We start from the raw sequence: 26,345 nt of genomic DNA on the forward strand, positions 1-26,345 counted from the left end.
ATAATATTTTTTGCTTCTGGTTGAAAGTTTTGTTTATTTCAGTGTGGCTGGGATAAAGGCATTTTTTGTAACTTTTTAAAACGATTTTTTTATATTATGCAAAAGGTACACCCATTGGGATCACATACAAAGAAAACAAAACAACAAAGAACAGATGAAAAAACAAAACAACAATAAAAAAATCAATACAGTTAGGTACTGGCAGTTGCATACATAGTTGTGTGTGTGTATGTAAACATGCATAACAGTCAATAAATTAAGAAAATAACATAGATAGAAATAAAAAAACATAGATAGAAATAAATCAATCAGTCGTAAGGAGTGACAACAATGATAGTACTGTAACAATAGTAATAATGACAGTAAAAAAGGACAACAGTAATAATAACACTGACAACAACAACAATAATAAAATAATTATAATAATAATTACAAGTACTACAACAACTTCTACTACTACTGATACTACTACAACAACGACTACTAATACTGATACTACAACAACAATGTCTACTACTACTGATACCACTACAACAATGCCTACTACTACATCAATGACTACTACTACTACTGATACTACTACAACAATGTCTACTACTACTGATACTACTATAACAACGCCTACTATTACTACTACAACTACTACTACTACTACTGATATTACTACAACATCTACTATTACTCATACTACTACAACAATGGCTTCTACTACAACAATGTCTACTACAACTGATACTACGACAATAACGACGACTACTACTACTACTACTACTATGTCTACTACTACTGATACTACTACAATAAAGACTACTACTACGTCTACTACTACAACAACGACTACAACGACTGATACTACTATAACAATATCTACTATCACTGATACTACTACAACTATGTCTACTACTACTGATACTACTACAATAACGACTACTACTACTACTATGTCTACTACTACTGATACTACTACAATAACGACTACTACTACTATGTCTACTACTACTGGCACTACTACAATAACGACTACTACTACTACTATGTCTACTACTACTGATACTACTACAATAACGACTACTACTACTACTATGACATCTATTACCACTGAAACTACTAAAAAAATGACTACTACTACTGATATTGATACTACTACAATGTCTGCTACTACTGATACTACTACAACTACTACTGCTACAACGTTTAAAACATTCAAAAGTATTATTGGCCTGAAGTGACCTAAAGTGCATGTGTGTGTAAAAGAGAACAAACACTGAGAGCTATCAGAGCAGAGCTCATTAATATTCACAACCATTTTGAATATGGTCAATAAGGACCTTCTGATTTTAGGGGTATTTTTCGGGATAACAAAAGAGAGCATATAAAATCATTTCAGGAGAATTTTTGAACTCACCTAAACCACATAACGACTATAATCAACTATATAGATATCAGAAAACAATTTAACTTATTCAATTAATGCAGTATATCAATGCAATCTTATGGAAATCTGTAACCTCTTGATTTTTGTGGCTAATTTGTATGAATTCTTAGGATCTCAGTTGTATAATTTAGTACAATTTCCTTATCCCCCAACGACGGTTTGGTTTAGGGTTGTGGTTGAGTGCCACTCCTCAGTAGAGACAGCTCTGTTGATTGTAATGAGAGCATTCTAGCCATGTCTCACTATAGTAAATGCAGTTGGGAGTGTGTATCTGTAAAACAAAACATAACAGTGTGACACATTCACTGGGAGGAGGATACTATTTGGAGCTCAGTAGTAAACTGGAGAATGTGTTTATTTGTAGGTGTTGTGAGAGAGCCGAGGAGGTACAGCAGCAATGAGGGCGGTTTGTCGTTCTCCGTGATGAAATGGATGAGTGAGATTAATGACTGCTGTTGCTCTGATTTGTGGCCTGAAACATCAGCAGCATCTCTTGATAAACTGAAATCCTGCACTCGTTCAACCCTTCTCTACTCTCTCTCTCTCTCTCTCTCTCTCTCTCTCTCTCTCTCTCTCTCTCTCTCTCTCTCTCTCTCTCTCTCTCTCTCTCTCTCTCTCTCTCTCTCTCTCTCTCTTCCTCTCTCTGTGTGTGTCTGGGACAGTACCATATCAGCAGACAGGGTTCATTACAAAAACATCCCCCTGAATTCTGTGCAAAGGTCTGAGCTGAAACACACATGCACACACACGCTCGCACACGTACACGCACACACACACACACATATACAATGTATTAGTATGCATCAGGCTTTACTAAAGGTAACCCTCTCTTAGACACACACACACGCTGGTGACAGTTTGTCTGCTCAATAATGTCTGGGTTCTCCAGTTATTCTCCACTTATTGGCTGTTTGTTCTCCATGGGGTGGATCTAATATCTTTATGTACAGCACACACACATACTCACACACCTGAAATGCTCGACACCCTTAGAGATTATTGAGAAACGCACACAAGCACAGGCTTAACCTTTATACACACATTAAAACAGAGAACAAATGAATCACTCTGATGCAGTGCTGTCACTATGTGAAGGCTGCCTTGTAACTGCGGTGGATTTGTAATTTGGCTGCTTGATTATTTGGTTTCTTTTGCTGGTTGTTTCCAAGTAGTTATTAAAAAGTGTGTTATGTTTAAAATCGACATGAAATGACATTCATGTATCATTTTACATTCACTTATGTGCTGTATGATTTAGATTTAAAAGAAAAATAAAGCTTTTTGAAAAAAGTATTTCATGAGCACAAAGGCTGCCTTCATATTATCAGAATTTCCTTCAGAAATCAGAACAAAGGATTTTACTGAGAAAATGCTATACAATTTCAGATAAAAGTAGTCCATTATAAGATTATTATTCAAATCAAATTTATTTCTGTGATTTTTTATTTTCTGTTAAATTTTTGTCTTCAGTGTCACATGATCCTTCAAAAAATATTTTAATATGCAGATTTTCCACTCAGAAAACAATTTGTCCAAGGTAAAAAAAAGTTAAAATAAGAATTATTAAACCATCTTTGAATTTCTGTCTTTTTAAAATATTTCCCAAAGGATGTTTAACAAAGAAAGGAAATTTTCACAGTATGTCTGATAACATTTTTTCTTCTGGAAAAAAGTCTTATTTGTTTCAATTTGACTAGAATAAAAGCAGTTTTGTGAGGAACATGTTTTATCGTGACCAAGTGAATTAAGTCAATCAATCAAGCTTATTAAAATAAATTTGCACAAGTGCGACTAAATAAATTTTCCAGTTCGTACATGTCTATTTTTAGTCACAAATGCAGTGAAATGGTTGCACTGTCCAGCCCTAAATTAACCTAATTAACCTAGTTAAGCCTTTAAATGTCACTTTAAGCTGTATAGAAGTGTCATGAAAAATATCTAGTAAAATATTATTCACTATCATCATTGTAAAGATAAAATAAAACATTGAGATTAATTATTAAAACTATTACGTTTACAAATGTGTTGGAAAAATCTGCTCTCCGTTAAACAGAAATTGGGGGGAAAAAATAATTCAGGGGGGTTAATAATTCCGACTTCAAATGTATATATTTAATCATTTTTATGAATAGTTTGCTTATGATTTAAAATTAATATTAATAACTTGTTAATTACTTAGGCTCTGTTTATCAAAATAAATAAATAAGAAAGAAAGAAAGAAAGAAAGAAAGAAAGAAAGAAAGAAAGAAAGAAAGAAAGAAAGAAAGAAAGAAAGAAAGAAAGACAGAAAGAAGAACAGAATATTTTTTCAGGGACAGAAGTTATTTTAAGCAAGAATTAAGATGACTACGGCTATAAATAATTTAATTGATGTAATTTCAAGGTCAACGCAAGATTCCTGCGAATTCTTTTCGTGTCTATCCTTTATTTTCGTATTCACTGGTCCAATTCGAGACATTGGTTGGGGGTTTAATAAGTTAACTTCCTCAGTGTTGGAGATTCTTGTATGGTGGTGTAACATGAAGTGGACGCTGACAACAGGGAGTGAGGATCCAAACACTGGGTTTATTATACAGAGATGGTCAGGCAAGCGGTCACAATCAGGAGCAAACAGATGTATGTAGGAAATCCAGAGTCGTATTCATAAAACATGCAGATGGTCAACGTAAACAAACAAACCAACAATGTAAGGATTAAACATGGCATGGCAAGGCAAGGAAAAATGCGTTGTAATGCTCACAGTAAAGTTTACAAGACTCAGCAACTGAGTGTGTTTGTGTTCTGACTTTATAGTCCATGTAATCAGTTCATGAGCGGCTTCAGCTGTGAATGTTTGCAATCTGATAGCATCTAGGGCAGGCATGTGAGTGGTGCCTGACTGAATTTTGTAGTTGTTTTACTGGAAGATTTATAGTTCTCCAGTGATCTACATGAGCTAGATTGCTGGTGACTGTGACAGAGAGACTTTGCTGAGTCTTGTTTATCTGTCCTTGTTTGTTTGTTTACGTTGCCTGCCGCCTGTCTGTATTTAAATTCAGCTGTTATTTGACCATTGCTTGCCTGATCATATCTGCATAATAAGCTTGCGTTTAGATCCGCACTCCATTGTCAGCATCCCTTTGTGACAGGTGGAGTGTACGGTGTGGTGAGGGTTAACTTTAGCAATGGACCAGGTGGACCCCAACTTTATATATACATAGTTGCTGTCCACTGTATATATATATTTATATACACAGTTGAGTTGAAGTCAGAATTATTGGCCCCCCTGAAATAATATTTGACTAGATGTTTTTCAAGACAATTCTATACAGCTTAAAGTGAAATTTAAAGGCTTATCTTTAATTAGATTAACTAGGCAGGTTAGGGTAATTAGGCAAGTTGTTGTATAATGATGGATTGTTCTGTGGACTATTAAAAATTTGCTTAAAGGGGCTAATAATATTGACCTTAAAATTACTTAAAAAATTTTAAAACTGCTTTTATCCTAGCTGAAATTTTATCCAGAAGAAAAAATATTATCGGAAATACTGTAAAAATTTCCTTGCTCTGATAATCATAATTCGAGAAATATTTTAAAAAAGAAAAAGAAAATCAAATATATATTACTGGAATTATTACAGTTTATCAGTTTACAATAGGTAATGCTACAACGCAAAATTGGAAAAAGTTGAGACAGAATGGAAAAAGCAAATATATTCATTTCTCCCAAAAAATAAATGAAATACTGATACAGTACACGCTTCCACTGTGCCATGGTCCATCCCAGATGGTTCAGAGCCCAGAGAAGTCAACGGCAATTCTGGACACTGTTAACATAGGGCTTTCTTTTGGCACACTATAATTATAACTGGCATTTGTGGATGTAACTATGTATTGTGGTACTTGACAAAGTAGTTTGCCAAAGTAGTCCTGAGCCCATGTGGAGATATTGCTTAATGATGAATGAGGATGCAGTACCACCTGAGGGATCAGAGATCACGATAGCTTAGCTTAGGATTGTGCCCTTGTCCTTTACGCACTAAAATTCCTCCAGATTTCTTGAATGTTTTAAATATGTTATGCAATGTCTTCCTATCTTTCTTTGAGGAGCATTGTTTTTATACATTTTAATGATTTTCTCATGTATTTGTTGGCAAACTGGCGATCCTCAGCCCATCTTTGCTCCTAAAGGACTAGACCTTCCTTTGATGCTGCTTTTGTACCCAATCATAATTACAGTCACCTGTTGACATCACCTGTGTCAAATCACATCATTATTTAATAAATTTACCTGATTACTAGCCCCTAAACTGCTCCTGTCTCAACTTGTATGGAATGTTTTGCAGGTCTGAATGACAGGAAAGGATGTATATTTACAAATGAAATGAAGTTGACCAGGCTTAAGCTGCGGTCACACTGGGCTTTTCCTCCCATAGACTTCTATTCAAACGTACGCGAATGCGTCAGAACGGAAATGCAGGGTCATACGTCAAGTTTCGCAAGTTGCTGCGGTGCAAAGTTCAAGCTTGGTGAACTCTGACCTGCAAAATTGCATCACTTGACTGCGTGAGACCAATCGAGGATCAAAACAGGACCTCTCTGGACAGAAATTTAAAGCATGGAGCAATCACTTGCTTTTTTTTATGTCTAATCATCTTGTTTAATCCCGCCTCTTTTCGCAGCGCCGCACGACAGAATTTCGCACACACAAAGCCCGGTGTGACCGCAGCTTTAACATGAAACATTTTGTTGTCATTTAATCTGCAATGAAATACAAGTTAAAATAAATTTGGAAATCACTAATTTCTTTTTTATTATTGGGTTTTCCATACTGTCCCAACTTTTTCCGATTTGGGGTTGTACAATATTCGGTAGCATTCATTAATAAAGTGTTGTAAATACTAATATATACAGAATAATTTGCTTAGTATGGTTATAATATAATACAGTATACAGTATGGTTATAGTACACTACACTATAGAACACTATAGTACTAATTATAGTACTTTTTCATATGGGCACTTCATGTGGCATTTATACCTATATCAAATGGCTTTGCATAAACACAGCTAGAAATCATTAAAGACAAAAACGTCATTTTGTTTTAAACTGTGCTCTTTCTTAGCAGTCTTTTTCATTCATTCAATAGCTACTGTACATTAAGACAAAAATACCTAAGTTTTCAAGTCCTTCATTGAAAATCCACAAATGAAGAGGTTTAGAGTCTCTCAGTAAACTGTAAGATAGTGGTCTCCAGCATGAAGTAGCCTTTGCGAATTGCCTGCAGAGCACATTCTATAAATAGACTCAATATTAATGTTTAATATGCTTTCATTACTTTTTTCATAATTCTTTCATGGGATTATAAAAAAAGAGATATTTTAGATTAGATTAGATTAGATTAGATTAGATTAGATTAGATTAGATTTAACTTTATTGTCATTGCAAATGTAGAAGTACAATGCAACGAAATGCAGTTTAGGTCTAACCAGCAGTGCAATAGCAGCAAGTGCAGGATACAGGTATAAGTTATAAAGTGCAGTTATAGAAAAACTATGGTGATATTTACAGATGGATGTACTATGAACATTATATACAGGTTGTATTAGCTGTTAGTGTGCAGAATATATGTACAGGATGCTATTAATAATCAGAAGTGTGCAGATAGATAAGCATAATTACAAATGTATATGTACAGTGGGTGTGTACATGATTACAAATGTCCATGTGCAGTGGGTTTGTACAGTTCAAATAAGTGAATCAGTGCAATGTAGTGCAATTAATATGTGCAAATTTTAAATGTGCAAATGTTAAACAGTGCAGTGATAGTGAGGAGTATATGTTGGAGGAGAGTGGGGGGTGTATTGGAGGGGCAAAAGAGTCAGTGAGGGGCAGAATTCAAAAGGGAGACAGCTCTGGGGTAAAAAGCTGTTCCTCAGTCTGCTGGTTTTTGTCCGGGGGAGCCTGAAGCGCCTGCCAGAAGGGATTTCATTTCATTTAAAAGCATTTTAAATGAAATGCATTCAAAGCATTTCATTTAAAATTAAAACATTCAGCATTTTTCAGAATTTTATATTCACAATTATTCAAAATTTCATTAGTCTCAGCTTGAAACATGCACTAAATGTTAAAATTTAAATGACATTCATAATGATTTGAATGCTTTTAAAACATATGATTCAAACGAATTTCTTTACATAATTTCTTTGAAAAGGAGTGGAAAATGAAAAAAAATGAATAATTAAATAATAATTATTATTCCTATTATAGCAATTAATAGAAAAATAGCAGCTGCATGTGGATAGCACCCAATAGAAAACAACAAACATTACTCGTTAAAGGCTGCAACTGTCACATTTAAAATGTTTCCATGAACTGCAACCTGTGTAAATCAACAATTCTCATTTTCCAGTGGTGACCTTTCCTCTATATAAATATGTGCTTACGGTGACTATACTCACTATAGTTCAGAACATCTGTGCGTTTGCTTTAGGAAACACTTTTCTGTGTTTCAATGTTTACCCATCACAAAAGCAGGAACGGCGAAAGAATAATGGAGGACCAAAATAAATGCAATTACAAACATGACTCTTAAAACACACTCAATGCACAGATACCGCATTAGACATAAATGCCATTGACCTGTGAGTGGATCTGAAGCATTTTTAAACCTGTGCGTCATATATGTTCGTCACACAATGTGTATTTTTACTTCACCATCGACTTTAAAGTTTCCATTTATTACTGCATGCACATCATATTGAAAAATGATAAAGTGTTTACCATTAGATCAATTTCTAGGCAAAGTATAGAGCATGCACGTTTTCATAAAGCTAATAAAGATGCCTTCAAATCAAAATTGCTGTCACAATAGATGTTTCTTGAATCTGATGAGGATGTTTTTTTTTTATTCACAGCTATATTTTGTACAGAATTTCCTCTAAAGAGATGTTATTAAAATACAAAGAATAATAAGTTGAGTTACTTTAATGAGTTCCTTTTTTGACACATGATAAAGTATTTCAATACATTTTTAAATACATAAACATTGTATTTATGTTTAAAATACATAAACATTGTATATATAAACATTCTTATTAATGTGTACAATCTCATTCATACAATTTAGTGCAATGCTCATCTGCCAATAAGGGGTAGGGTTTTATGTGTGGGGTTTGGGTGCAAGTTTTCATACAAATGCCATTGTATGAATTTCTACGAATTGGTACAGTTATGTTTCCTCTTGAGATCTGGCTGTATATTATGATCATTACTGCATACAAAAATATACAAATTGTGGTCTATTACTGATAACCAATTGCATGAAGAAAACTGTATTTGGTAACATAATCTAGATTACACTGTAAAAAAAAAATACTGGCTGCCTTAAATTTTTAAGCTAATGTAATATTTCTCTTTGTGCGGCCATGGGTTCGGAGGGGCTTGTCCACTGGCATGCTGTCCTTGGGTCTTACAACACCCAATGTCTTCTCACTTTCCTAGAGGAGCCAAGAACACAATCCTGGGCACGCACATCACATTTATGTGATCATTTGGGACAATGTCCACTTCCACAGAACAAACCAAATCAAAGAGTGGTCCACCACCCACAGTTACTACTCTTTAAACATCTGTCTGCCACCCTACTCCCCTTTCCATACACTAGAGAGAACCTCCTAAGGGCAATGATTCTGGCCTGTGTTGACATCCCAGTGAAGGCCTTCCAAGGATGGGTTTGCCATTCCAGGGCGTTTTTCCCGCGGTGCCTGGCAAGAGACAATATAGCCTGAGCCTACAGCTCAGTGACATGATGCCGCACAGTGATTGTGGTGTGAATAAAGTAAATAAAAAAACTTCACATCCCGATTATGTTTTCAAGAGTACTGTTGTATGCAATAGATTCTGTCTTTGCATTGAGTTGTTACAGTAGTGTACATGCAGTATTTTCTATAGATTTATACTCTTCATATGAAACTCACAAATCTAAATGTAATCCTCTGCAGAGATCTAAAAAGATCAGTTTCTGTAAAAATTCTAAAATATGCATTGGTAGTTATGAAACAAAGAACCTTCTCACAAATTGAGCATTGTGTTTTCAATTGTTTTGCTGTAGTGTGTAATGATGTGGATAGTGTTTACATTTTTGAAAGCTTCGAGCTGCTCTTTTGGTGTAAAAGTTGAGTGAGAAGGTGTGGTTGTGTTTATGTAGCTTTAGAAAAGGGTACTGTGTTTAGACATTGGGGAACATTGAGGAAACGTTTGTGAAATGTGTTTTAGCATTTGAGAAAAACTGTAAACTGAATTAAAACAGCTTGCTTAATTAATAAAATTAATTTGGAACATGATTAACTTACTTTAACTTAAGTTACAATTAACTCAAAACATATGTTGTCATGACTTCTTGTTCATATAATTTTTTACAGTGTGCTTATTTTAAGTGATGTACTCTGGGACCACTATTTGGGATAACTTTGACATTACTTGCATTTTATTTGTTTTTATTTGTCCCTAAATTCAGAAGCATAGATAGCAAATGAATTTACACGTCATTAACTTGCACATTCTGCACTTTAATCCTTTGACTTATACCCGGAATGAACAATCACACCAGTGTGATTAGAATGTTCAGTGCTTCACGTCATCAGCTGCTAAATTCAAATGAACATCATGTGATGGTTGTGCTTGTCATTTTTAGTGTTTTCAAACAGATAACATTTAATTTTGGTTTTAGACAATAAAAAAACTTTTTGTTGACAAGAAAAAAAGAAGCACAGTGCTCTGTTTTATGTCACTAGGCAACAACTCAATCATCTGCGTATTGTGCGAAAGTGTGGCTGTCGATATTGTTATAATTATAATATTTAATAATATTCTGATTTTCAAGATTTGTAAAGACATTTAGCTTTGGATAACTTGAAACAGTGACCATTATTCTCTCCACCTTGTTTAAAAGTGTCCTTAGTTGTCTTGACAACACAAACACTGTTCTCACCTCAATGGAAACCACGCCTCTGCTTTCATTTGATTGGAGAATGTAAAAGACTGACAGAATGTGCTTTTTCCACTAAGAGTAGACTTTTTTCAACTGCGAGGCGCAGTAGGTGTTTAAAACGCGAGGCACGCAGGGCGCATAAGCAGTGTGCAAAATGCTCACAGACATTAGTGAACCATTCAAAAGATGCGCCTCTCAATGCAAAAAGCAAGTTCGGGGTAAAGTCTAGATCGGATACGCGGTCGACCGGAAGTGCCATATGCACATTAATATAGTAGCATTTTTTATGACATGGTACAACAATAATTAATATTTTTACAGTACTGTGACGGTTTGGTTTAGGGTTGGGGGTAGGCGTTAATAAAATACAATAAATAGGAAATTTCATAAATAATATAAATAAATCTCATTATCTTCCGGCCACATCCATATCCGATGTAGCAACAACCCAAGTTCGGGCTGCATTTGAAACTGCATACTATACAGTTTGCTAAAATCAGTATGCGAGCCGAGTAGTATGTCCAAATTCATAGAATTCGAAAATCAGTATGCGAGAAGTTCCCAGATGACTTACTACTTCCGGCGAGATCCCATGCATGCTGCACTATCCCATGATGCCCCGAGAGAGAATTCATGAATGGGAGTGAATCGATGCAACTGACGCAGGTAGGTCACGTGACCATGACAAAATGATGGTTGTAGTACGTCCGAATTCCATTCATACTCCTTACATTCATACTGTATAGAACATACGTTTCCAACGGCAGAGTAGTACGTTTAAATTTAATTGCAGTACCTACTGAGTAGGAGGCGGTTTCGGAAACAGCATCGGTGTGATCGGCCCCTTAGCGTGCATTCACACTTGACATGTCGCCATGGAAACTTTAAAGTGACGTATTCTAAATAACGATCATATTAAAAAACTCTAGTTCTTAGATTATTTAGAATATAAGTGCGAAAAGGTTAACTAAAGGGTTAATTTGCTAATTAGCATCTTCTCGTTCAATGTGACATAAAAGTACAGTTTCCCCACTTACCGAATTGATTGAGAGACGCAACATTAACGTCTCCACAGTAATGCAAATAATCCTATCAACAAGACAGGACATGCGCAAAGCAACTGGGATTAAACAATCTTATCAGATCTCTGTGATCATCTGCACCTCAAGAATGAGTTTTACAAGTTTAAAATATTTCTTAAACGTGTGCAAAGTGCATGTTTGTGATAAATACAGTAAAATCGCTACATAATTTATCACCACAGCCGCATAGTGTCAGTACAATTATAAAAGAAGACACTTTAATCTCAGTTTATGAATTTATATCAGGTTTATTTTGTTCATTAACATAACGGATGTCTATACAGCAGTGGATATTAATTTAAACCTGTCACATTTGCCTTGCAAAAACATTGCATGCTAAAGGTTTGTGTGTGCGTGCAAGCTTGCAAACTTTGTAATGACATTGTGTGTGATTTATCGTTGCAGAAAGGCTTGAATTAACTCCACAACAAATATATATCTAATAACTGATGGAAAAGATCTGCTTCTTTCTTGTCTGTCACAGTGCTTTTCTATGTGTTGGCTATGGCTCTGACATGGTGGGTGGTGAGAACTAGTTGCATTAAAGGCACAGGCAACAGAAACAGTTACGATGTCATAACAGCTCGTATTTCTCAGATTTATAAAGGATGGGTATTTTGAGCTGAAACTTTACAGACACATTCTGGAGACTTATATTAGATCTTAAATAAGTGGAAAAATAGGTGCCCTTTAAATCACCACGATGGCAAAAGATCCATGTTGGACTGAACAGAAATATATTTTTGGACCATCATGTACTTTAGTATCAGGGAAAAAGCCTGTTTTCCATTAAAAAGTTACAGTGTTTTCTTCTTTGCTCTGAAACTCTTAAGTCTGAATGAAGCAAATCTCAATGATCTACTTCTTATTGTTTACATTTATTTTCAGCCTCAGTTTCCATCGTTTGCGCAACTTGGATACAGTGTACGTTAGTGCTGACGTCCGTCAAGGTGCTCTAAAAAAAGGACTTTTATGCTGCAGCACATGAGCGCTCCGAGGCCCACGCATTCATGCCAGTATCTGATTCTTGTGTGGTGCAGAACGACCTTGAGTCCGACTGAGCAGAACTCAAAAGAGCTGGAAACTGCAGAGATTTTTTATCTGATAGAAATGTGTGTGTATGTGTGTGTGCGTGTGTGGCTCTGTACAGATCAACCAGGGCTAATACTAATAGGAAAAGAGCAGGTCTGTGTGGGCAGGGCATGGCAGAACAGAGCGGATCCTTTTGCCAGGGCCAGCTGGCACCAACTTGTGAACATAGTCCTGTTAGAACACAGAGTTCCTTAATAAAAACGTAGAAGCATTACCTAACTGTCTAGTTGGGATGGATTTGTTTACAAGGACAGATTTGAATTGTGTAGGACTGTAGATTCAGTCCAGCATCTTTCAGTTTTTGTTTACTTGAGCATCACGTGTGTTATAAACATCAGTTCTGTGAATGTGCAGCATTTTGAGTCAGTGTTGCCATAGCTGCACTTACTGGCCATTCAAATGGGGTAAACACAGGACAGTGCTTTACAAGAAAATCAGCTGTTATAAATTGAACTAAAGTATGACAGTAAAGTATACATTTGGATAAGCAATATAAATGTGCATATTAAAATAAAAATATAACTATTAATAAAATATATTTAGATTTTATTTATTTTTTGTTGTAGATTTAATCATGTTATAGGGAGAGTTACTCAAACTTTATGAGTTTCTTTCTTTCTGAAGAATGCTGGGGAGGAGGAGGGGGGGGGGGGGGGGTTTGGGGGTGACAGCCATTGGCGTTAATAGTAGGAACAAAAAATACTATGGAGGTCAATGTCAAGTCAATATCTTCCTGTTCAACAGAAGAAGAAAAAACTTAAACGGGTTTAAAAAGTAAATGATGACAGAATACTCATTTTTGAGTGAACTATCCCTTTAAGTTTAGCATTTTAAAGGGCACCTATAATGAAAATCAGATTTTGTAAGCTGGACAGAACGGTGTGTAGGTATAGTGTGTCCACAATCATATTGGGGTGATATAAGGACAATAAGTCTCATTTTTAAAATTTCCTGATGTTAAAATAGGATCGAAATCCCTCCCATTTTGAGGCCAACCGTAACTTGACGTAGGAGTGCAATTTTCCCGCTCACCGAATTGATTGACGCCACTATTAACATGTCTCTGTAGTAACATGTATAATCACATACACAAGAAAGGATGTGCGTAAAGCAACTGGGATTAAAAGATCAGTTCAGCTCGCTGTGCTCGCTGCATCATAAAATGTGATCAAGAATGAATGATTCTTGTCTGTCACTAAGCTGTTTGTCTACGTGAAGGCTATGGCTGTGACTAGCACGTGGGTGTGGAGAACCATCTTATTAGCATTAAGGGCACAATCAACAAAAACAGCTACAGTCTTAAAACAGCACCTGTAAATTGGCCATAGTGTATGTGTGTAAAATAGTGTGTTTGGATGTTTCCCACTGTTGGGTTGCGGCTGGAAGGGCACCACTGTGTAAAACATGCTGGATAAGTTGGTGGTTCATTCCGCTGTGGCGACACCTGATTAATTTTTTTTTTTAATAATAATTATAATAAAAATGTTTTGTTATAATATATAATTTTATATATATATATAAGTAACAAAAATGGACTAAATATACACAACCTAAAAAAAATCTTGTCGTCGATCCCAGTTGTAAGAGCAACAAATAGTAACTTGGGTTCTCGTTGATCATTTGGAAAAGTGGCAGAAGGTAGATATTTCCAATGAATCATCTGTTGAACTGAACTGAACAAATACTGCAGAAGACCTTTTGGAACCCGCATGGTCCCAAGATTCTCACAGAAATCAGTCAAGTTTGGTGAAAGAAAATCTTGGTTTGGGGTTACATTTAGTATGAGGGCGTGTGAAAGATCTGCAGAGTGTATGGCAACATCAACAACCTGAGGTATCAGGACATTTGTGCTGCCCAATACATTACAAACCACAGGAGAGGGCAAATTCTTCAGCAGGATAGTGCTTCTTCTCAAACTTTAGCCTCCACTGCAAAATTCCTGACAGCAAAGAAGGTCAAGAAGCCCCAGGATTGGCCAGCCCAGTCACCAGACATAAATATTATTGAGCATGTCTGGGGTAAGATAAAGGGGGGAGGCATTGAAGATGAATCCAAAGAATCTTGATGAACTCTGTTTGAGTCATTGTAGAGATGTATGGATGCAGTCATTCAAGCTCATAGGAGTCAAACACAATATTAATTCTGTTTCCACTGCACCAGGACTTTATATTCTATACTGTACATTATTTCTGTTTAGAGACAAGACTTTTGTCTAAGCAAAGTCAGACCTTTTACTGTCCTAAATAAATAATTAAAAATCAAGACATGATCATATTTTATTTTGGTAAAATAAGCGTAATCTAGAGGCCTTTGCCTTTCATATAAGACACTTCTGATACCAAATGATGCACTAGAATTCAAGTTATTTATTTTTATTTATTATTATTTGTTGTTCCTAAAATGTGGATAGGCGACAAGACTTTTATCAGGTAGTGTAGTACTATAAAAAACACTTTAAAAAATGAGCTAGGTTTAGTGCGCTTGTGTGTATGTGGAGTCATAGCATAAGACATCTGTGTGTTGTTCAAATAAGCACACACTGTCAGTGGTCTGCTGTCACCATAGACGAAAACTCCTTACAACCTGTCCCAATCCCACTTGACAAGGTAAAAATAATTTCGTCCCCGTGCCAGAGGGGCTGACAGGCCTCATGTTGACGTGTGCTGGGCATGTCTGTAATGAATTGTACGCAGTGTTCAAGAGCTCCGAGGGCCTTAACGCAGCGCCCAGTGCTCATCTGACAGGGGTCAAACTCCGGCCTTCTGCTTATTAGATCATGACAATAAACCTTATATTTAGCACAATTGCGCTCAGGACTAATTGGAGCTCTTATTAAAAAAAATAATTGATTCTCATCCCATGAGATGGACAAGCGATGAGGGAAGAGAGCGAAGCGTCCAATTGAAGCTAAGGAAAATGAAAGCTGTCACTCATCTGTAAATGTGCAGTATGTGGATTGACACCTAGTGGTTCAATTAGGTATTTCAGTCCAAATTCAAAATATTAATTATTTTTTTCCTCTAACGACATGATGCATGTTCACGTTGCCAGATTGACGACACAAACAAATTGGGTGTTTCAAGATCAAGCTATACACTGTAAGCTGATCAGCTAATGTTTATTTTTGATGTATGTAAATTCTTTGCAAAATAAAAACCACCGGTAACACATCATAATAACTACACACTATAAATAATTTATTACGCATTAGCAAATAGTGAATTCATTATCTGTTAAGCATTAACTCTACAATAATAAGCGTTAGTAAGCAGTTTATAACTGCAGCTACAAATGCTGTATTCTTGACTTACAAACATATTTATAATGTGCTTAATAATTGTACTTTCATACTTTGTTAATGATTTATTTTTCATTACTAAACTAAGTATCGCACTATTTACGAACCATTTGTATTTAAAAGTAGTTGAGGGTTTTTAGGATCATTCAGAATGAGTTAGTAAATGATTAATAAACTATTGAAATCAACGTTTATATGTATTATTATTCAGGCATATATTAAGGGTTACTATGTATGTTAATAAATGCTTTATTAACTCAACTTCATGCAGTTTTGTGACCCAATCTAAAGTGAGGACTATTTATGCTTTATAAATCCCTTATAAATGACAAATAAAGGCTCAGTTATATTCTAAACAGGAAAATTGACATTATTCATTCCTTTTCATTTAAAGAGACACAAATAAAACTGTACTTCAAATGAAAAATAAATCTTTGCAAACTTCTCTAAAATATAATAACTGTAGAGTTTAAACATTGCATCTTATTATATTGTTAAATTATTATATTGTTGTTGTTGTTTTATACAGTTTTATGCCGTATTTTGACACTCCTCTTATTTGGCAATGTTTAAACTTTACAGTTTACAATTTTATTTTTTAGAAAAGATTGCAAAGATTATTGTTCATTTGATACTGAGCCTTTAATTGTCATTTATAAGGGATTTATAAAGCATAAATAGTCCTCACTTTAGATTGGGTCACAAAATTGTGTGAAGTTGAGTTAATAAAGCATTTATTAATATATTAGTTAAATTTTAGTATTTGTCTGAATAATAAGATATGTAAATGTTGATTTCAATAGTTTATTAATCATTTACTAACTCATTCTGAATTATTCTAAAAACCCTCAACTACTCTTAAATACAAACGGTTTGTAAATAATGCAATACTTAATTTAGTAATGAAAAATAAATCATTAACTAAGTATGAAAATACAATTATTTAGCACATTATATAGGTGCTTATAAGTCAAGAATAGATCATTTGTAGCTACAGTTATAAACCGCTTACTAACGTTTATTAATGTAGAGTTAATGCTTAACAATAATGAATTCACTAGATGCTAATGCTTAGTAAATGATCCATAGTGTGTAGTTATTATAAAGTGTTACCAAACCACCTTACATGGATTTTCATAGCTCTGAATCTACATCTCATTTTGGACGCTGTCACATTTTTTAACTGTACTAGCATATGTTGAGGAATCCTTGAAATATGCTGTGTTTTCCGCTAAGGCACCCCACAGAGCTGAAAGATAACTGGGTAAACTGGCAGTGGGTTTACAATTTGCCACGTGACTACTGTCAGTGTAATGAGATACAAATGAACTAAGTACTGTAATTTAATTACTTATCCACTAAAACAGTAAAGCAAGGGATTACTGTTCCTTTTAGGTCATTTGCTTAGTTACTTATAATGTGCTTGCCTTAAATTCTTTAAATACATTGAACAGTATGTATATACAGTAGAAGTCAGAATTATTAGTCATTGAATTATTAGTCTCCCTGTTTGTTTTATTCCCCCAATTTCTGTTCAATGGAAAGATTTTTTCAACACATTTCTAAACATAATAGTTTTAATAACTCATTTCTAATAACTGATTATTTTATCTTTGTCATGCTGACAGTAAATAATATTTGATTAGATGTTTTTAAAGACACTTCTATACAGCTTAAAGTGACATTTAAAGGCTTAACTAGGTTAATTGGGTTAACTAGGCAGGTTAGGGTAATTAGTCAAGTTATTGTATGACGATGGTTTGTTCTGTAGACTATTGAAAAAATATAGCTCAAAGGGGCTAATAATTTTGACCTTAAAATTCATTTTAAAAAATTAAAAACTACTATATTTAAACACGTTAATAAAACGTATAATAAAACAAATAAGACCAGAAGAAAAAATATCCAGAAGAAAAAATATTATCAGAAATACTGTGAAAATGTCCTTGCTCTGTTAAACATCATTTGGGAAATATTTAAAAGAGAAAAAAAAATTCAAAGGGGGGCTAATAATTCTGACTTCAACTGTATATATATAGTTTTTAACTTGAGGTTGTGTGTGGTGTCCTCCCTGCTTGTTGTGCTCCTGATGTGGGTCACGTCTGCAGAACACAGTGTATCTTAAACACTTGCTGAGACCATTATAGGGCTGCATTAGTGCACAACGCAGGATCAGGACAGACAGGACAGTGTGTGGCTTAACAGCTCATCTAGATTTACTCACACAGGTATCAGAACTCACTGTGGCCTTTCAGCTGTTTTGAAGACAGCTGCTTTTGATTATTTAGATTTTTTATTATTATATTAACCTTCTATTTTAGAATTATCTATCTATCTATCTATCTATCTATCTATCTATCTATCTATCTATCTATCTATCTATCTATCTATCTATCTATCTATCTATCTATCTATCTATCTATCTATCTATCTATCTATCTATCTTTTCAGTTGGTTATGGTTTAATGAGTCTTTCATCTTAACTGTAAATGAAGGAGTACATTAAGCACTCAGCCCAAAATGGCTATCATCTCTGCAGGCAGGTCAATAGGTCCAACATAGAACAAAGACTATGCAGAAGTTGGTATAGCTTCTTCATTTCTCTTAAGTTATTATTATTTTCCTACACTCTTTGATCCAATGTCCAGGGGTCTGTTCTTCATACCTCGCTTAAATGATCTAAGATGATTTGGCAGATCCTGGATCTTTTAATCTTGATAACCGATCTCTGGCTAATTTGGTTCTTCAAACAAGTTCGCAAATTAGATTAAAATGTCTGGATAAACTGGTCTGAGATCGCTGCGTGTGTTGTGAAGGACAGATCTATCGATTAATGTTATTATATTATTAATGACCTCCAGAGCGTCTGGAGCGTGTCAAGAGCGTCTGTTCTCATGGCTACAAATGCCACCACGTGTTCATTGTGTGTCAGCATTGTCTTCTGAGGCGCAAGTACATTTATTTAATAAAGAAAAGATTGACGCAGCTTCTTCTACTGCAGTAAATTCAGTTTTTAATGTTGATATTTGGCGCCCGTTTAATCAGCAAGTGACGATTTTGTTCTCTTTGACTCGTTGGATGGAAACGCTGCTTTATTCATACATCTTTTATGCGTTATTTCAGTTTTGCAAATACATTTAATTAATATATTTGGATGGAAACATAGCTATTGCCTACATTTCAGTCACACATTTCAGTTATTTCAGTGAACAAAGTCATGTAGGAGAATGGCTTGTTCTTTTTTAATAAATAATTAGCTTAAATTCACTGACCTTCGACAGAAACATGTACTGTAAATAGATTAATGGGATTATTATTTTTTCTAAAAACTATTGTTTAGTTCTGCTCACATTCTAAATGTCATATCAACCTCAACCACTTAATCAATAAAAAGGCAGACACACAAGTGCACTTTTAAATCTATAAAACTGATCAACGTGTGTAAAAGTGGGAACGTGTGTAAACATTTTTTATAAACGTCACACATAACATTACTTATTTTATTATACGTAAATATTTAAATACTTTAAATGTAAAATTATGCATTAACTTGAGCAGCTGTTTTCCCACGCTAACTGTCTCTGTTTCACTGATGCAGTGGTGTTGCTTTTTAAAATATATGGTCATATTTGCTATAACTTTGCATGAGCACATCAAGTTCAGCTGGAGAAAGTAATGCTCATCTCTTTTTTTAAGATGTTGCCATGGTCTCTCGTAATATCTGCACTCCATTGATAATGCATTTTATAGTTGCAGTTTGCCCGCTTAACTCTGAGTTGGTCTACTTAAAGTTGACTGACTTATCTCAGATCCGCTATTCTGAAACCAAAAACTCAAGAGTTTTTAAATCTCTCGGTAAATCAACTCAGAGTTCAAGTTTAAACTCCGAGTTGGTTGAACCTCCTTACTGAAACAGGCCCCTGATGCAGTGCAATCTGAGCTGCATCCAATGATTTTTAATGTGCTCACCTAACCGTCACAGTGACGTCACTCACTCTATTGGGTGCATTGTGTCTGACATTGCGTCGCTGATTGATGCAATCTCAGCTTGCATCATAAAGGCTGCATCCAGATACTATTGTGAACTTTAGGTCATTAATCCAGACATGATGAGGGGCCAGGTCATCATGAAAATACAGACTCATATGTAGCTCTGGGATCATTAATATGCATGCCTGAGGCTGCGTTTAATAATCCATTACGTGACCTAGAGAGGTAAAAATTATCATTTTCTTCCCTTAGTTATTTTAAGCCTATATTTAACTTACTATATATGGGGGACTTTTATTTTGAAAATGGGAAGCTCAGATTGTTTACAATGCTTTACTGAGCAACAACTGCATGAGATATGTTCATGAGATGCCCCCAGCTCTGACACAACACCCACCAATTTTACGGTTTAAAAATACAATACAATACATCTCTATCGGTCTCTTTTCTCAAGCTCAATTAAAAATTTGCCATAATCCAAACAGATCTCATAAGCAAAACAGGTTAAAATTACTCCGTTTTTATTAAATCTCACTCTCTCTATGTAGATTAAACAAATCTTGACTACTTTGTTAAAATACGTTTTTTTTTTTTTTTTTTTACAAATGAAGTATTATTATATTATCCATTGAAGTTGTAAAGAGATGCTAACTAGATAACAATGTAGCATTTTAGAACGAAAATGATCCACGTCCAAACTGATGTTTCACCTAGCGTTTTTGAAATGCTCTCCATTCACACTGTAATCATGAAATCGCATGTGACCACGCACACACACTCTGGCATGCGCTGCAATGTGTGCAGATGTCTGAGCTCCAGGCAGTCAGCAGGTGCTTTAAGCATACCTCGCCAGGTGAGAGCAGCACACGTCAGACTGTTCATCTACCACTGGATGTCATCCCACTATAAAACTAATATTTAATTAATCTTGTTTATCAAATGTCTCTTTGATCTTTTAAATCTATTACTTGTTCTCAGGTAACGTGTTTTGGCTAAGCGCAAAGATAAGTTAATATATTAATTTAGGCAACCACGTACATGGGTTCTGCACATTTGACTGATTGCTTGCCTTTATTTCCTATATTGTATAAACTTATTGTATGTGATACTTTTATAATGGCCATTATTGATTATTAAAACTGATATTGAGCAAAAAACAAAAAAGGGTATTTTTTTGTATTTTACAATGAAAATGAATGGAGGCAGTAATTTTATAGGCTCCGTTTTGCTATAAATATGCATACCGTGAAGATGACAGTCATATACTGTAAATATGTAGCTACTGGATGCGTTTACATTTTAGTGTCTGTTAAGTTGTTAATATCAAAATGAAAACAGACAGTTCCCTTATATCATGTTTTAATTTTATTGTTAAGATAGTGAAACAACGTAACATGTCATGTGAATGGCAATATACACTGTTCCCTTTAAAGACTTACCTGACCCAATCAGATGTCTTGGTTTTCAGATGTCTCCAGCCTCTCCTTTGTTTTCAAAACACTCAAAAACTTTGGGGTAGTGTGGATGAAATTAGTAAACGTGTGCGTTTTAAAATGAAAACATATGTAAACAGGGCCTAAGAATAACAGAAACGCTGAATTCATCATATAACATATGCAAACACTCGCGGAAATCAAGCTTGGTTTTATTGTAGTAAGACAGAAAAACTGATCAACAAATTACCTTTTTTTTTCTACAGCCACAGATAGATATGGTTAAACTACAATAGCAAATCCATATCATGGTTTGATTAAAATAAGTCAGTTGTGTAGGTATTATTTGTAAGAAATCCATGGTTAAACATAAGGGAGGGTTCATTTGATTTGGTACAGCCAATATGGGGATACCAACAGAACTAAGGTGTCTGAATCCACAAGATCAGCTCTCCTCTGCTGCAAGAATGGAAAACGCAAAACATTAAAACAATATGGACTGAATTGAATAGTAAACGAAAATCTAAACTGAAAGTTTTAATTTATTAAATCACTTACGCGTGCAGTAGTAGGAGATGGTCAGATACTTGCGTGTGCCGACACATGGATCATCGAACATATCATTGGAGGCTGTTACCGTGCAGCTTTTAACCCCTTCACAACTATACCACAAAAGTCAATTCCAGTTGTTAATGCTTGCAAACTGACCCATTAACAAATCACCCATTAGTCAAATTGTTGTCAAACCCTGGATATCACTACACAGACAGTTTTCTGACCAATAAAGTCATAAACTTTTAAAATCCAGCTAAAAACAAGAGGTTTTATTAAAATTAACCCCTTCAGACGATCCAATGGACATCACATGTCAGCCCATGTTTTTTGGGTTTCCCAAGCATTTCATCCAACTTAAAGCCTGCAGTCAATGAGTGGATGATTGTCATGCAATCAAATGGCAGTAAGGCTCGGCATGTTGTAATTTGAAAAAATCCAATACACTAAAAAGCAGCACGGTCTCACTTCACTTCAGACGTAAGCCACATTTACATTGTTCTTATTCAGATTTTTTTTAATATACGTTTGCCAATACTTCATATATAGGTTTAAAAAAAAAAAATTATTAAAATTGTGATTTACTAGGTTTTAAGAATGTGCAATTTCCATACATTTCCAGTACATTTTTAGTGCTGTATCAGTACGTTAACTCTACTTTTTTCCTTCACCCTACAGTCACCACTTTTTTTTTTTTTTTTGTCTATGGGTATTAGAAAATTTAGTCTTGTGATTCCTGTCGTATCAAGTCGCATCATACCGAACTACCTCAAGACATGGGCGATTTATACATTTCAGCAAACTGTTTGAAAGCATTAAAAGTGTCCAAGAAGGTGTCAAATCTTTACACGCATTGACCCAGGGACTGTTTAGATGCATGTCACTAATGAGACGATTGATGTTTACTGTATGATGACAGAAACGGCCTTAAACACTGAGCAGGGACAAGACGTCAACATGACGTCGGATTGACGTTGTACCCTAATGTAAGGAGACGTTGCATTTTGTTTGGAAATGAAAAAAAAAAAAAATATTGGACATTGATGTCAATGTCCAATGCATGTCCAACCTAAAACCACCCAAATATCAACAATCACAACCTAATTCTAACCTATTATTAACATCTTATGACATGGTGTGCTTGCTGGCCAATAATTTAATGCACTACAGAATGTTACATTTACACACATCCACAACTGACATGCAAATGCATCAGCTTTTCACAGCGTAATACTCACTACTCGAGTACTTTAGAAAGGTCTACTTTGTACTCATACTTTGAGTATTATTTACTACAGAATTTTTACTTTCCTTGCACTACATTTTTAGGCAAGTAATGGTACTTTTACTCAAGTATGATTTTTCAGCACTCTTTCCACCGCTGCTGAAAGTAAATCTACGCAGAATCTATGCAGACTATACAGATCTTTAAGTTCTTGAACATGTAGCAGATGGAAATATCTCAGATGTGGACATTAGAGTGATGAGGAAGATGAAGATAAAGTTATTGTTATAAACAAGATGCAGCCTATACAACAACAGCCTAAAAATAAAATAAAAATCTTAATCTTTGTGATTTTGAAAAGCAAATTAAGATTATGTCAGTGTCACGGTCATCAGCGATCCAACCCGAGTAGATAGCTGGTATTTACTATGATCGTTAATGGACTACAAATCCACCACATTATGGACTACAAAACCCAGTCATGCACCACACACAGATGTTCCTTATCCTGACGGATTGCACACACACCACCAGAGGATTGTCAATGACTGATTACACTCACTATTTAAGCAGCACAGACACACTAGTCGCTGAGTCTTGTATCCTGTATATGAACATTAATGACGTTTTAAAAATTAATGTTTTTCGTTGCTTTCCGTGTTTGACCTTATTTTGTTTGTTTATTCCTGTATGCTACCTGCCTTCTGACCACTTACCTGCTATTTCCACTATGACTCTGGATTGCCCATACACATGTTTGTTCCTGTATTGACCACTGCTTGCCTGACCATCCTGTTCAATAAAGACCTGCATAAGGATCCTCACTCCTTTGTCTAGCATCACTGTCGTTTACTGTGTAAAACTATTCTCTACTTAAGTCCATTGAAATGAGCAAAACATATCAACAATATACTCAACCCTTTAACTGCCTTCTGTATCAAACAGTTGACCATATTTTAACTTTTAAATATGTTTTAAATGACCGTTTTAAATCATTTACACACAACATTGTTGGTTTACAAAAAACAAACAAAATCCTGTTGCACTACTACACTATTTTGGTTGTATTGTAAAAAAAAAATGGCATACTTCAAAAAATAGATGATTTAGTGTTAAAAACGTTTTGTTTAGATTTTAATTGTTTTTAAACTTCATATTTTCCATAGTACATTTCCAAAATACTTTTACCATAAACCGACATATCAACCTCTACCAAATGGTTAATTTAGAAATTATGGAATGTGTTGAGTGTGTTAACTAGTGACATAAGGAGTTAAGAAATGCAATCCAATTTTTTGTTGTTGTTGTGGCAGTTAAAGGTTGTTGAATTTTTATTATTATAATCTGGTCTCTGAGAAAACACTTTTACATTTTTTTAAAAAACTTGGAACTTGGTCTGAGGGGGTTGAAAACCTTTCAAAAGAGAAAAATGCTCCCCATTATCCATCACGGTACTTATAACTATCGAAAGCAACTATTTTAAATCAGTTAGCTTAAACTGTACCTGTCTGACACGATACTCAGTGCTTCAGGTGCAAGGCAGTTCGTGTTTTGATGTCGATTTGGTCTTCTTTTTGGTTTAGAGCAGGTCGTTTTATCTGTACGTCCATAGATTGCATCAATTATTGCTATTACGCCATGTTCTGCATGAAGCAAAGGCAATATTTAAATTGTTATTTTAAGTGAAATCATGCTACCCGATATTGAAACAAAAGTATTGGAAATGCATCTTACCACATCCAATGTCATTTGTGTCACCTTCACAAGTTAGACTTGTTTCTGGAAGACAATAGAGGAAAGGTTATACAGAGAAGGAAACACTGAACTGGGAAAGATCATACGAAACAACCATACGTGTTGGGATGCAAACATGGGTGATGTTGTAATAGTTGTAGGAAGGAAGACACGGATCAAAGCTTTCAAGTTGATCTCTTGTTAAAACACATTCTGCCAGTCCGTTACACCTGTTTGAAGGTAATAGGTCAACATCTCTATGAATATAAGGACATTCACAGAGCAACTACTAATTATACCCCAATCTGGAGTTAAAAGCATGAAGGAGTCTTACAAGTAATAGAATTTAGGACTCTCATTACACTCAGGATAAATTTCATTTTGCGGCTCTGCACGTCCACAAATGTCAATTTGGCGACCATATGTTGCTGACGTAGCTAAGACCACACCAGTATCTTAAGGAAAAGAGAGAAAATAAGACACTGTTACACAGTCAATATACAGTATTTTTAACAGAGCAGGACTACATCTTACCACATTTTAGATGAAGGTCAGAATCCGTACACGTGATTACGGTGTCTGAAAAAAAAAAAAAAGTGCAATTGTAAAGGGAGTCATTTTTAACTAGTGGCGTTTTCTCTAGTGACTGAGTGGAAGGATTTAAATAAGTTTGATGTAGATGCACTTTCGCTCTTAAACGCTCAATCACTTGAGGTTCTCAATGTGCAGTCAGGATACATTTATTTAAAAAAAACAAACAAAACCCAAAACAGTTCATATCAGCATGTGCATCATTTCTAAAATTTGGTAAACTAATCTCAATACTTGGATCTTAATTTTATCTCAGAAAATCAAAATACAAAGCCAAACGTCACTACATCATGTTAGATCTATTCATGGAAAAAAAAAAAATTAAGATTTTTAAAGTTTATTTTATGATTCCAAAAAAACCACCACATGCACAGGTCTGTCACTCTGTGATAATGCATAGGAAATACAAGGTGAAATGGTGACTCAAACGTATAATTGATCTGCTGGCAAGTAAACCAAGAAACACTTACATTCAAACTCAGCGGTGGAATTTACAATATCTGCAGATATCGGCATACTGCAGGTTACAAGCATTACTAAAAGATAAAAACAAGACAACCAATTAAGAAGCCATTGTGTTGCTAATGTCAGACATTCACATTATACTAGAACAAAATTTAATTCAGGATGAAACGTTACACATATCAGTTGTACAGCTACATTTACAATGCTTACTGTGCATTTACGTTCCCAATTTTATAAGTGACTTACAGGCAAGAACACACACAACACTGAGAGAAAACATTGTTCCTGCTGTGTCCATTGATAATCTGTTTGAGCATTACTGATTCATATTCATAGGCTGGTGCTCTGAATGTTAATGAGCAACACCTGTGCACCACACCAGTCTCCAGTCTTAAGCGATAACGAGGAACGACAATCGAAGACTACGCTAGAGTTCGTTTATTAAATTAGAACTGACGAAGTAAAAATCTGCTCTT

General features: G+C 35.0%; 1 protein-coding gene across 1 annotated transcript; it reads right to left on the minus strand.

Annotated features, from left to right (window-relative positions):
* Positions 1-21,528: 21,528 nt before the first annotated feature.
* Positions 21,529-25,934, minus strand: LOC130235336 (L-rhamnose-binding lectin CSL3-like). Its single transcript, XM_056465901.1, has 8 exons — positions 25,875-25,934; positions 25,348-25,392; positions 25,148-25,268; positions 24,934-25,043; positions 24,814-24,858; positions 24,584-24,722; positions 21,861-21,964; positions 21,529-21,761 (listed from the first exon to the last, which is right to left on the minus strand). Exons 1-8 carry the CDS (start codon positions 25,918-25,920, stop codon positions 21,748-21,750), a joined length of 624 nt encoding a protein of 207 aa, XP_056321876.1. The 5' UTR covers positions 25,921-25,934; the 3' UTR covers positions 21,529-21,747.
* Between the last annotated feature and the right edge of the window lie 411 nt (positions 25,935-26,345).

This window comes from Danio aesculapii, chromosome 9 (genome assembly GCF_903798145.1).
Source record: "Danio aesculapii chromosome 9, fDanAes4.1, whole genome shotgun sequence".
NCBI classification, from domain to species: Eukaryota; Metazoa; Chordata; class Actinopteri; order Cypriniformes; family Danionidae; genus Danio; species Danio aesculapii.

Coding starts and splice junctions, on each gene's coding strand:
- LOC130235336 (XM_056465901.1), bottom strand. CDS start 25,920: ATGCCGATATCTGCAGATATTGTAAATTCCACCGCTGAGTTTGAAT. Junction 25,269..25,347: donor TGACCTTCATCTAAAATGTG/GTAAGATGTAGT, acceptor CTTTTCCTTAAG/ATACTGGTGTGGTCTTAGCT. Junction 24,859..24,933: donor CCATGTTTGCATCCCAACAC/GTATGGTTGTTT, acceptor ATTGTCTTCCAG/AAACAAGTCTAACTTGTGAA.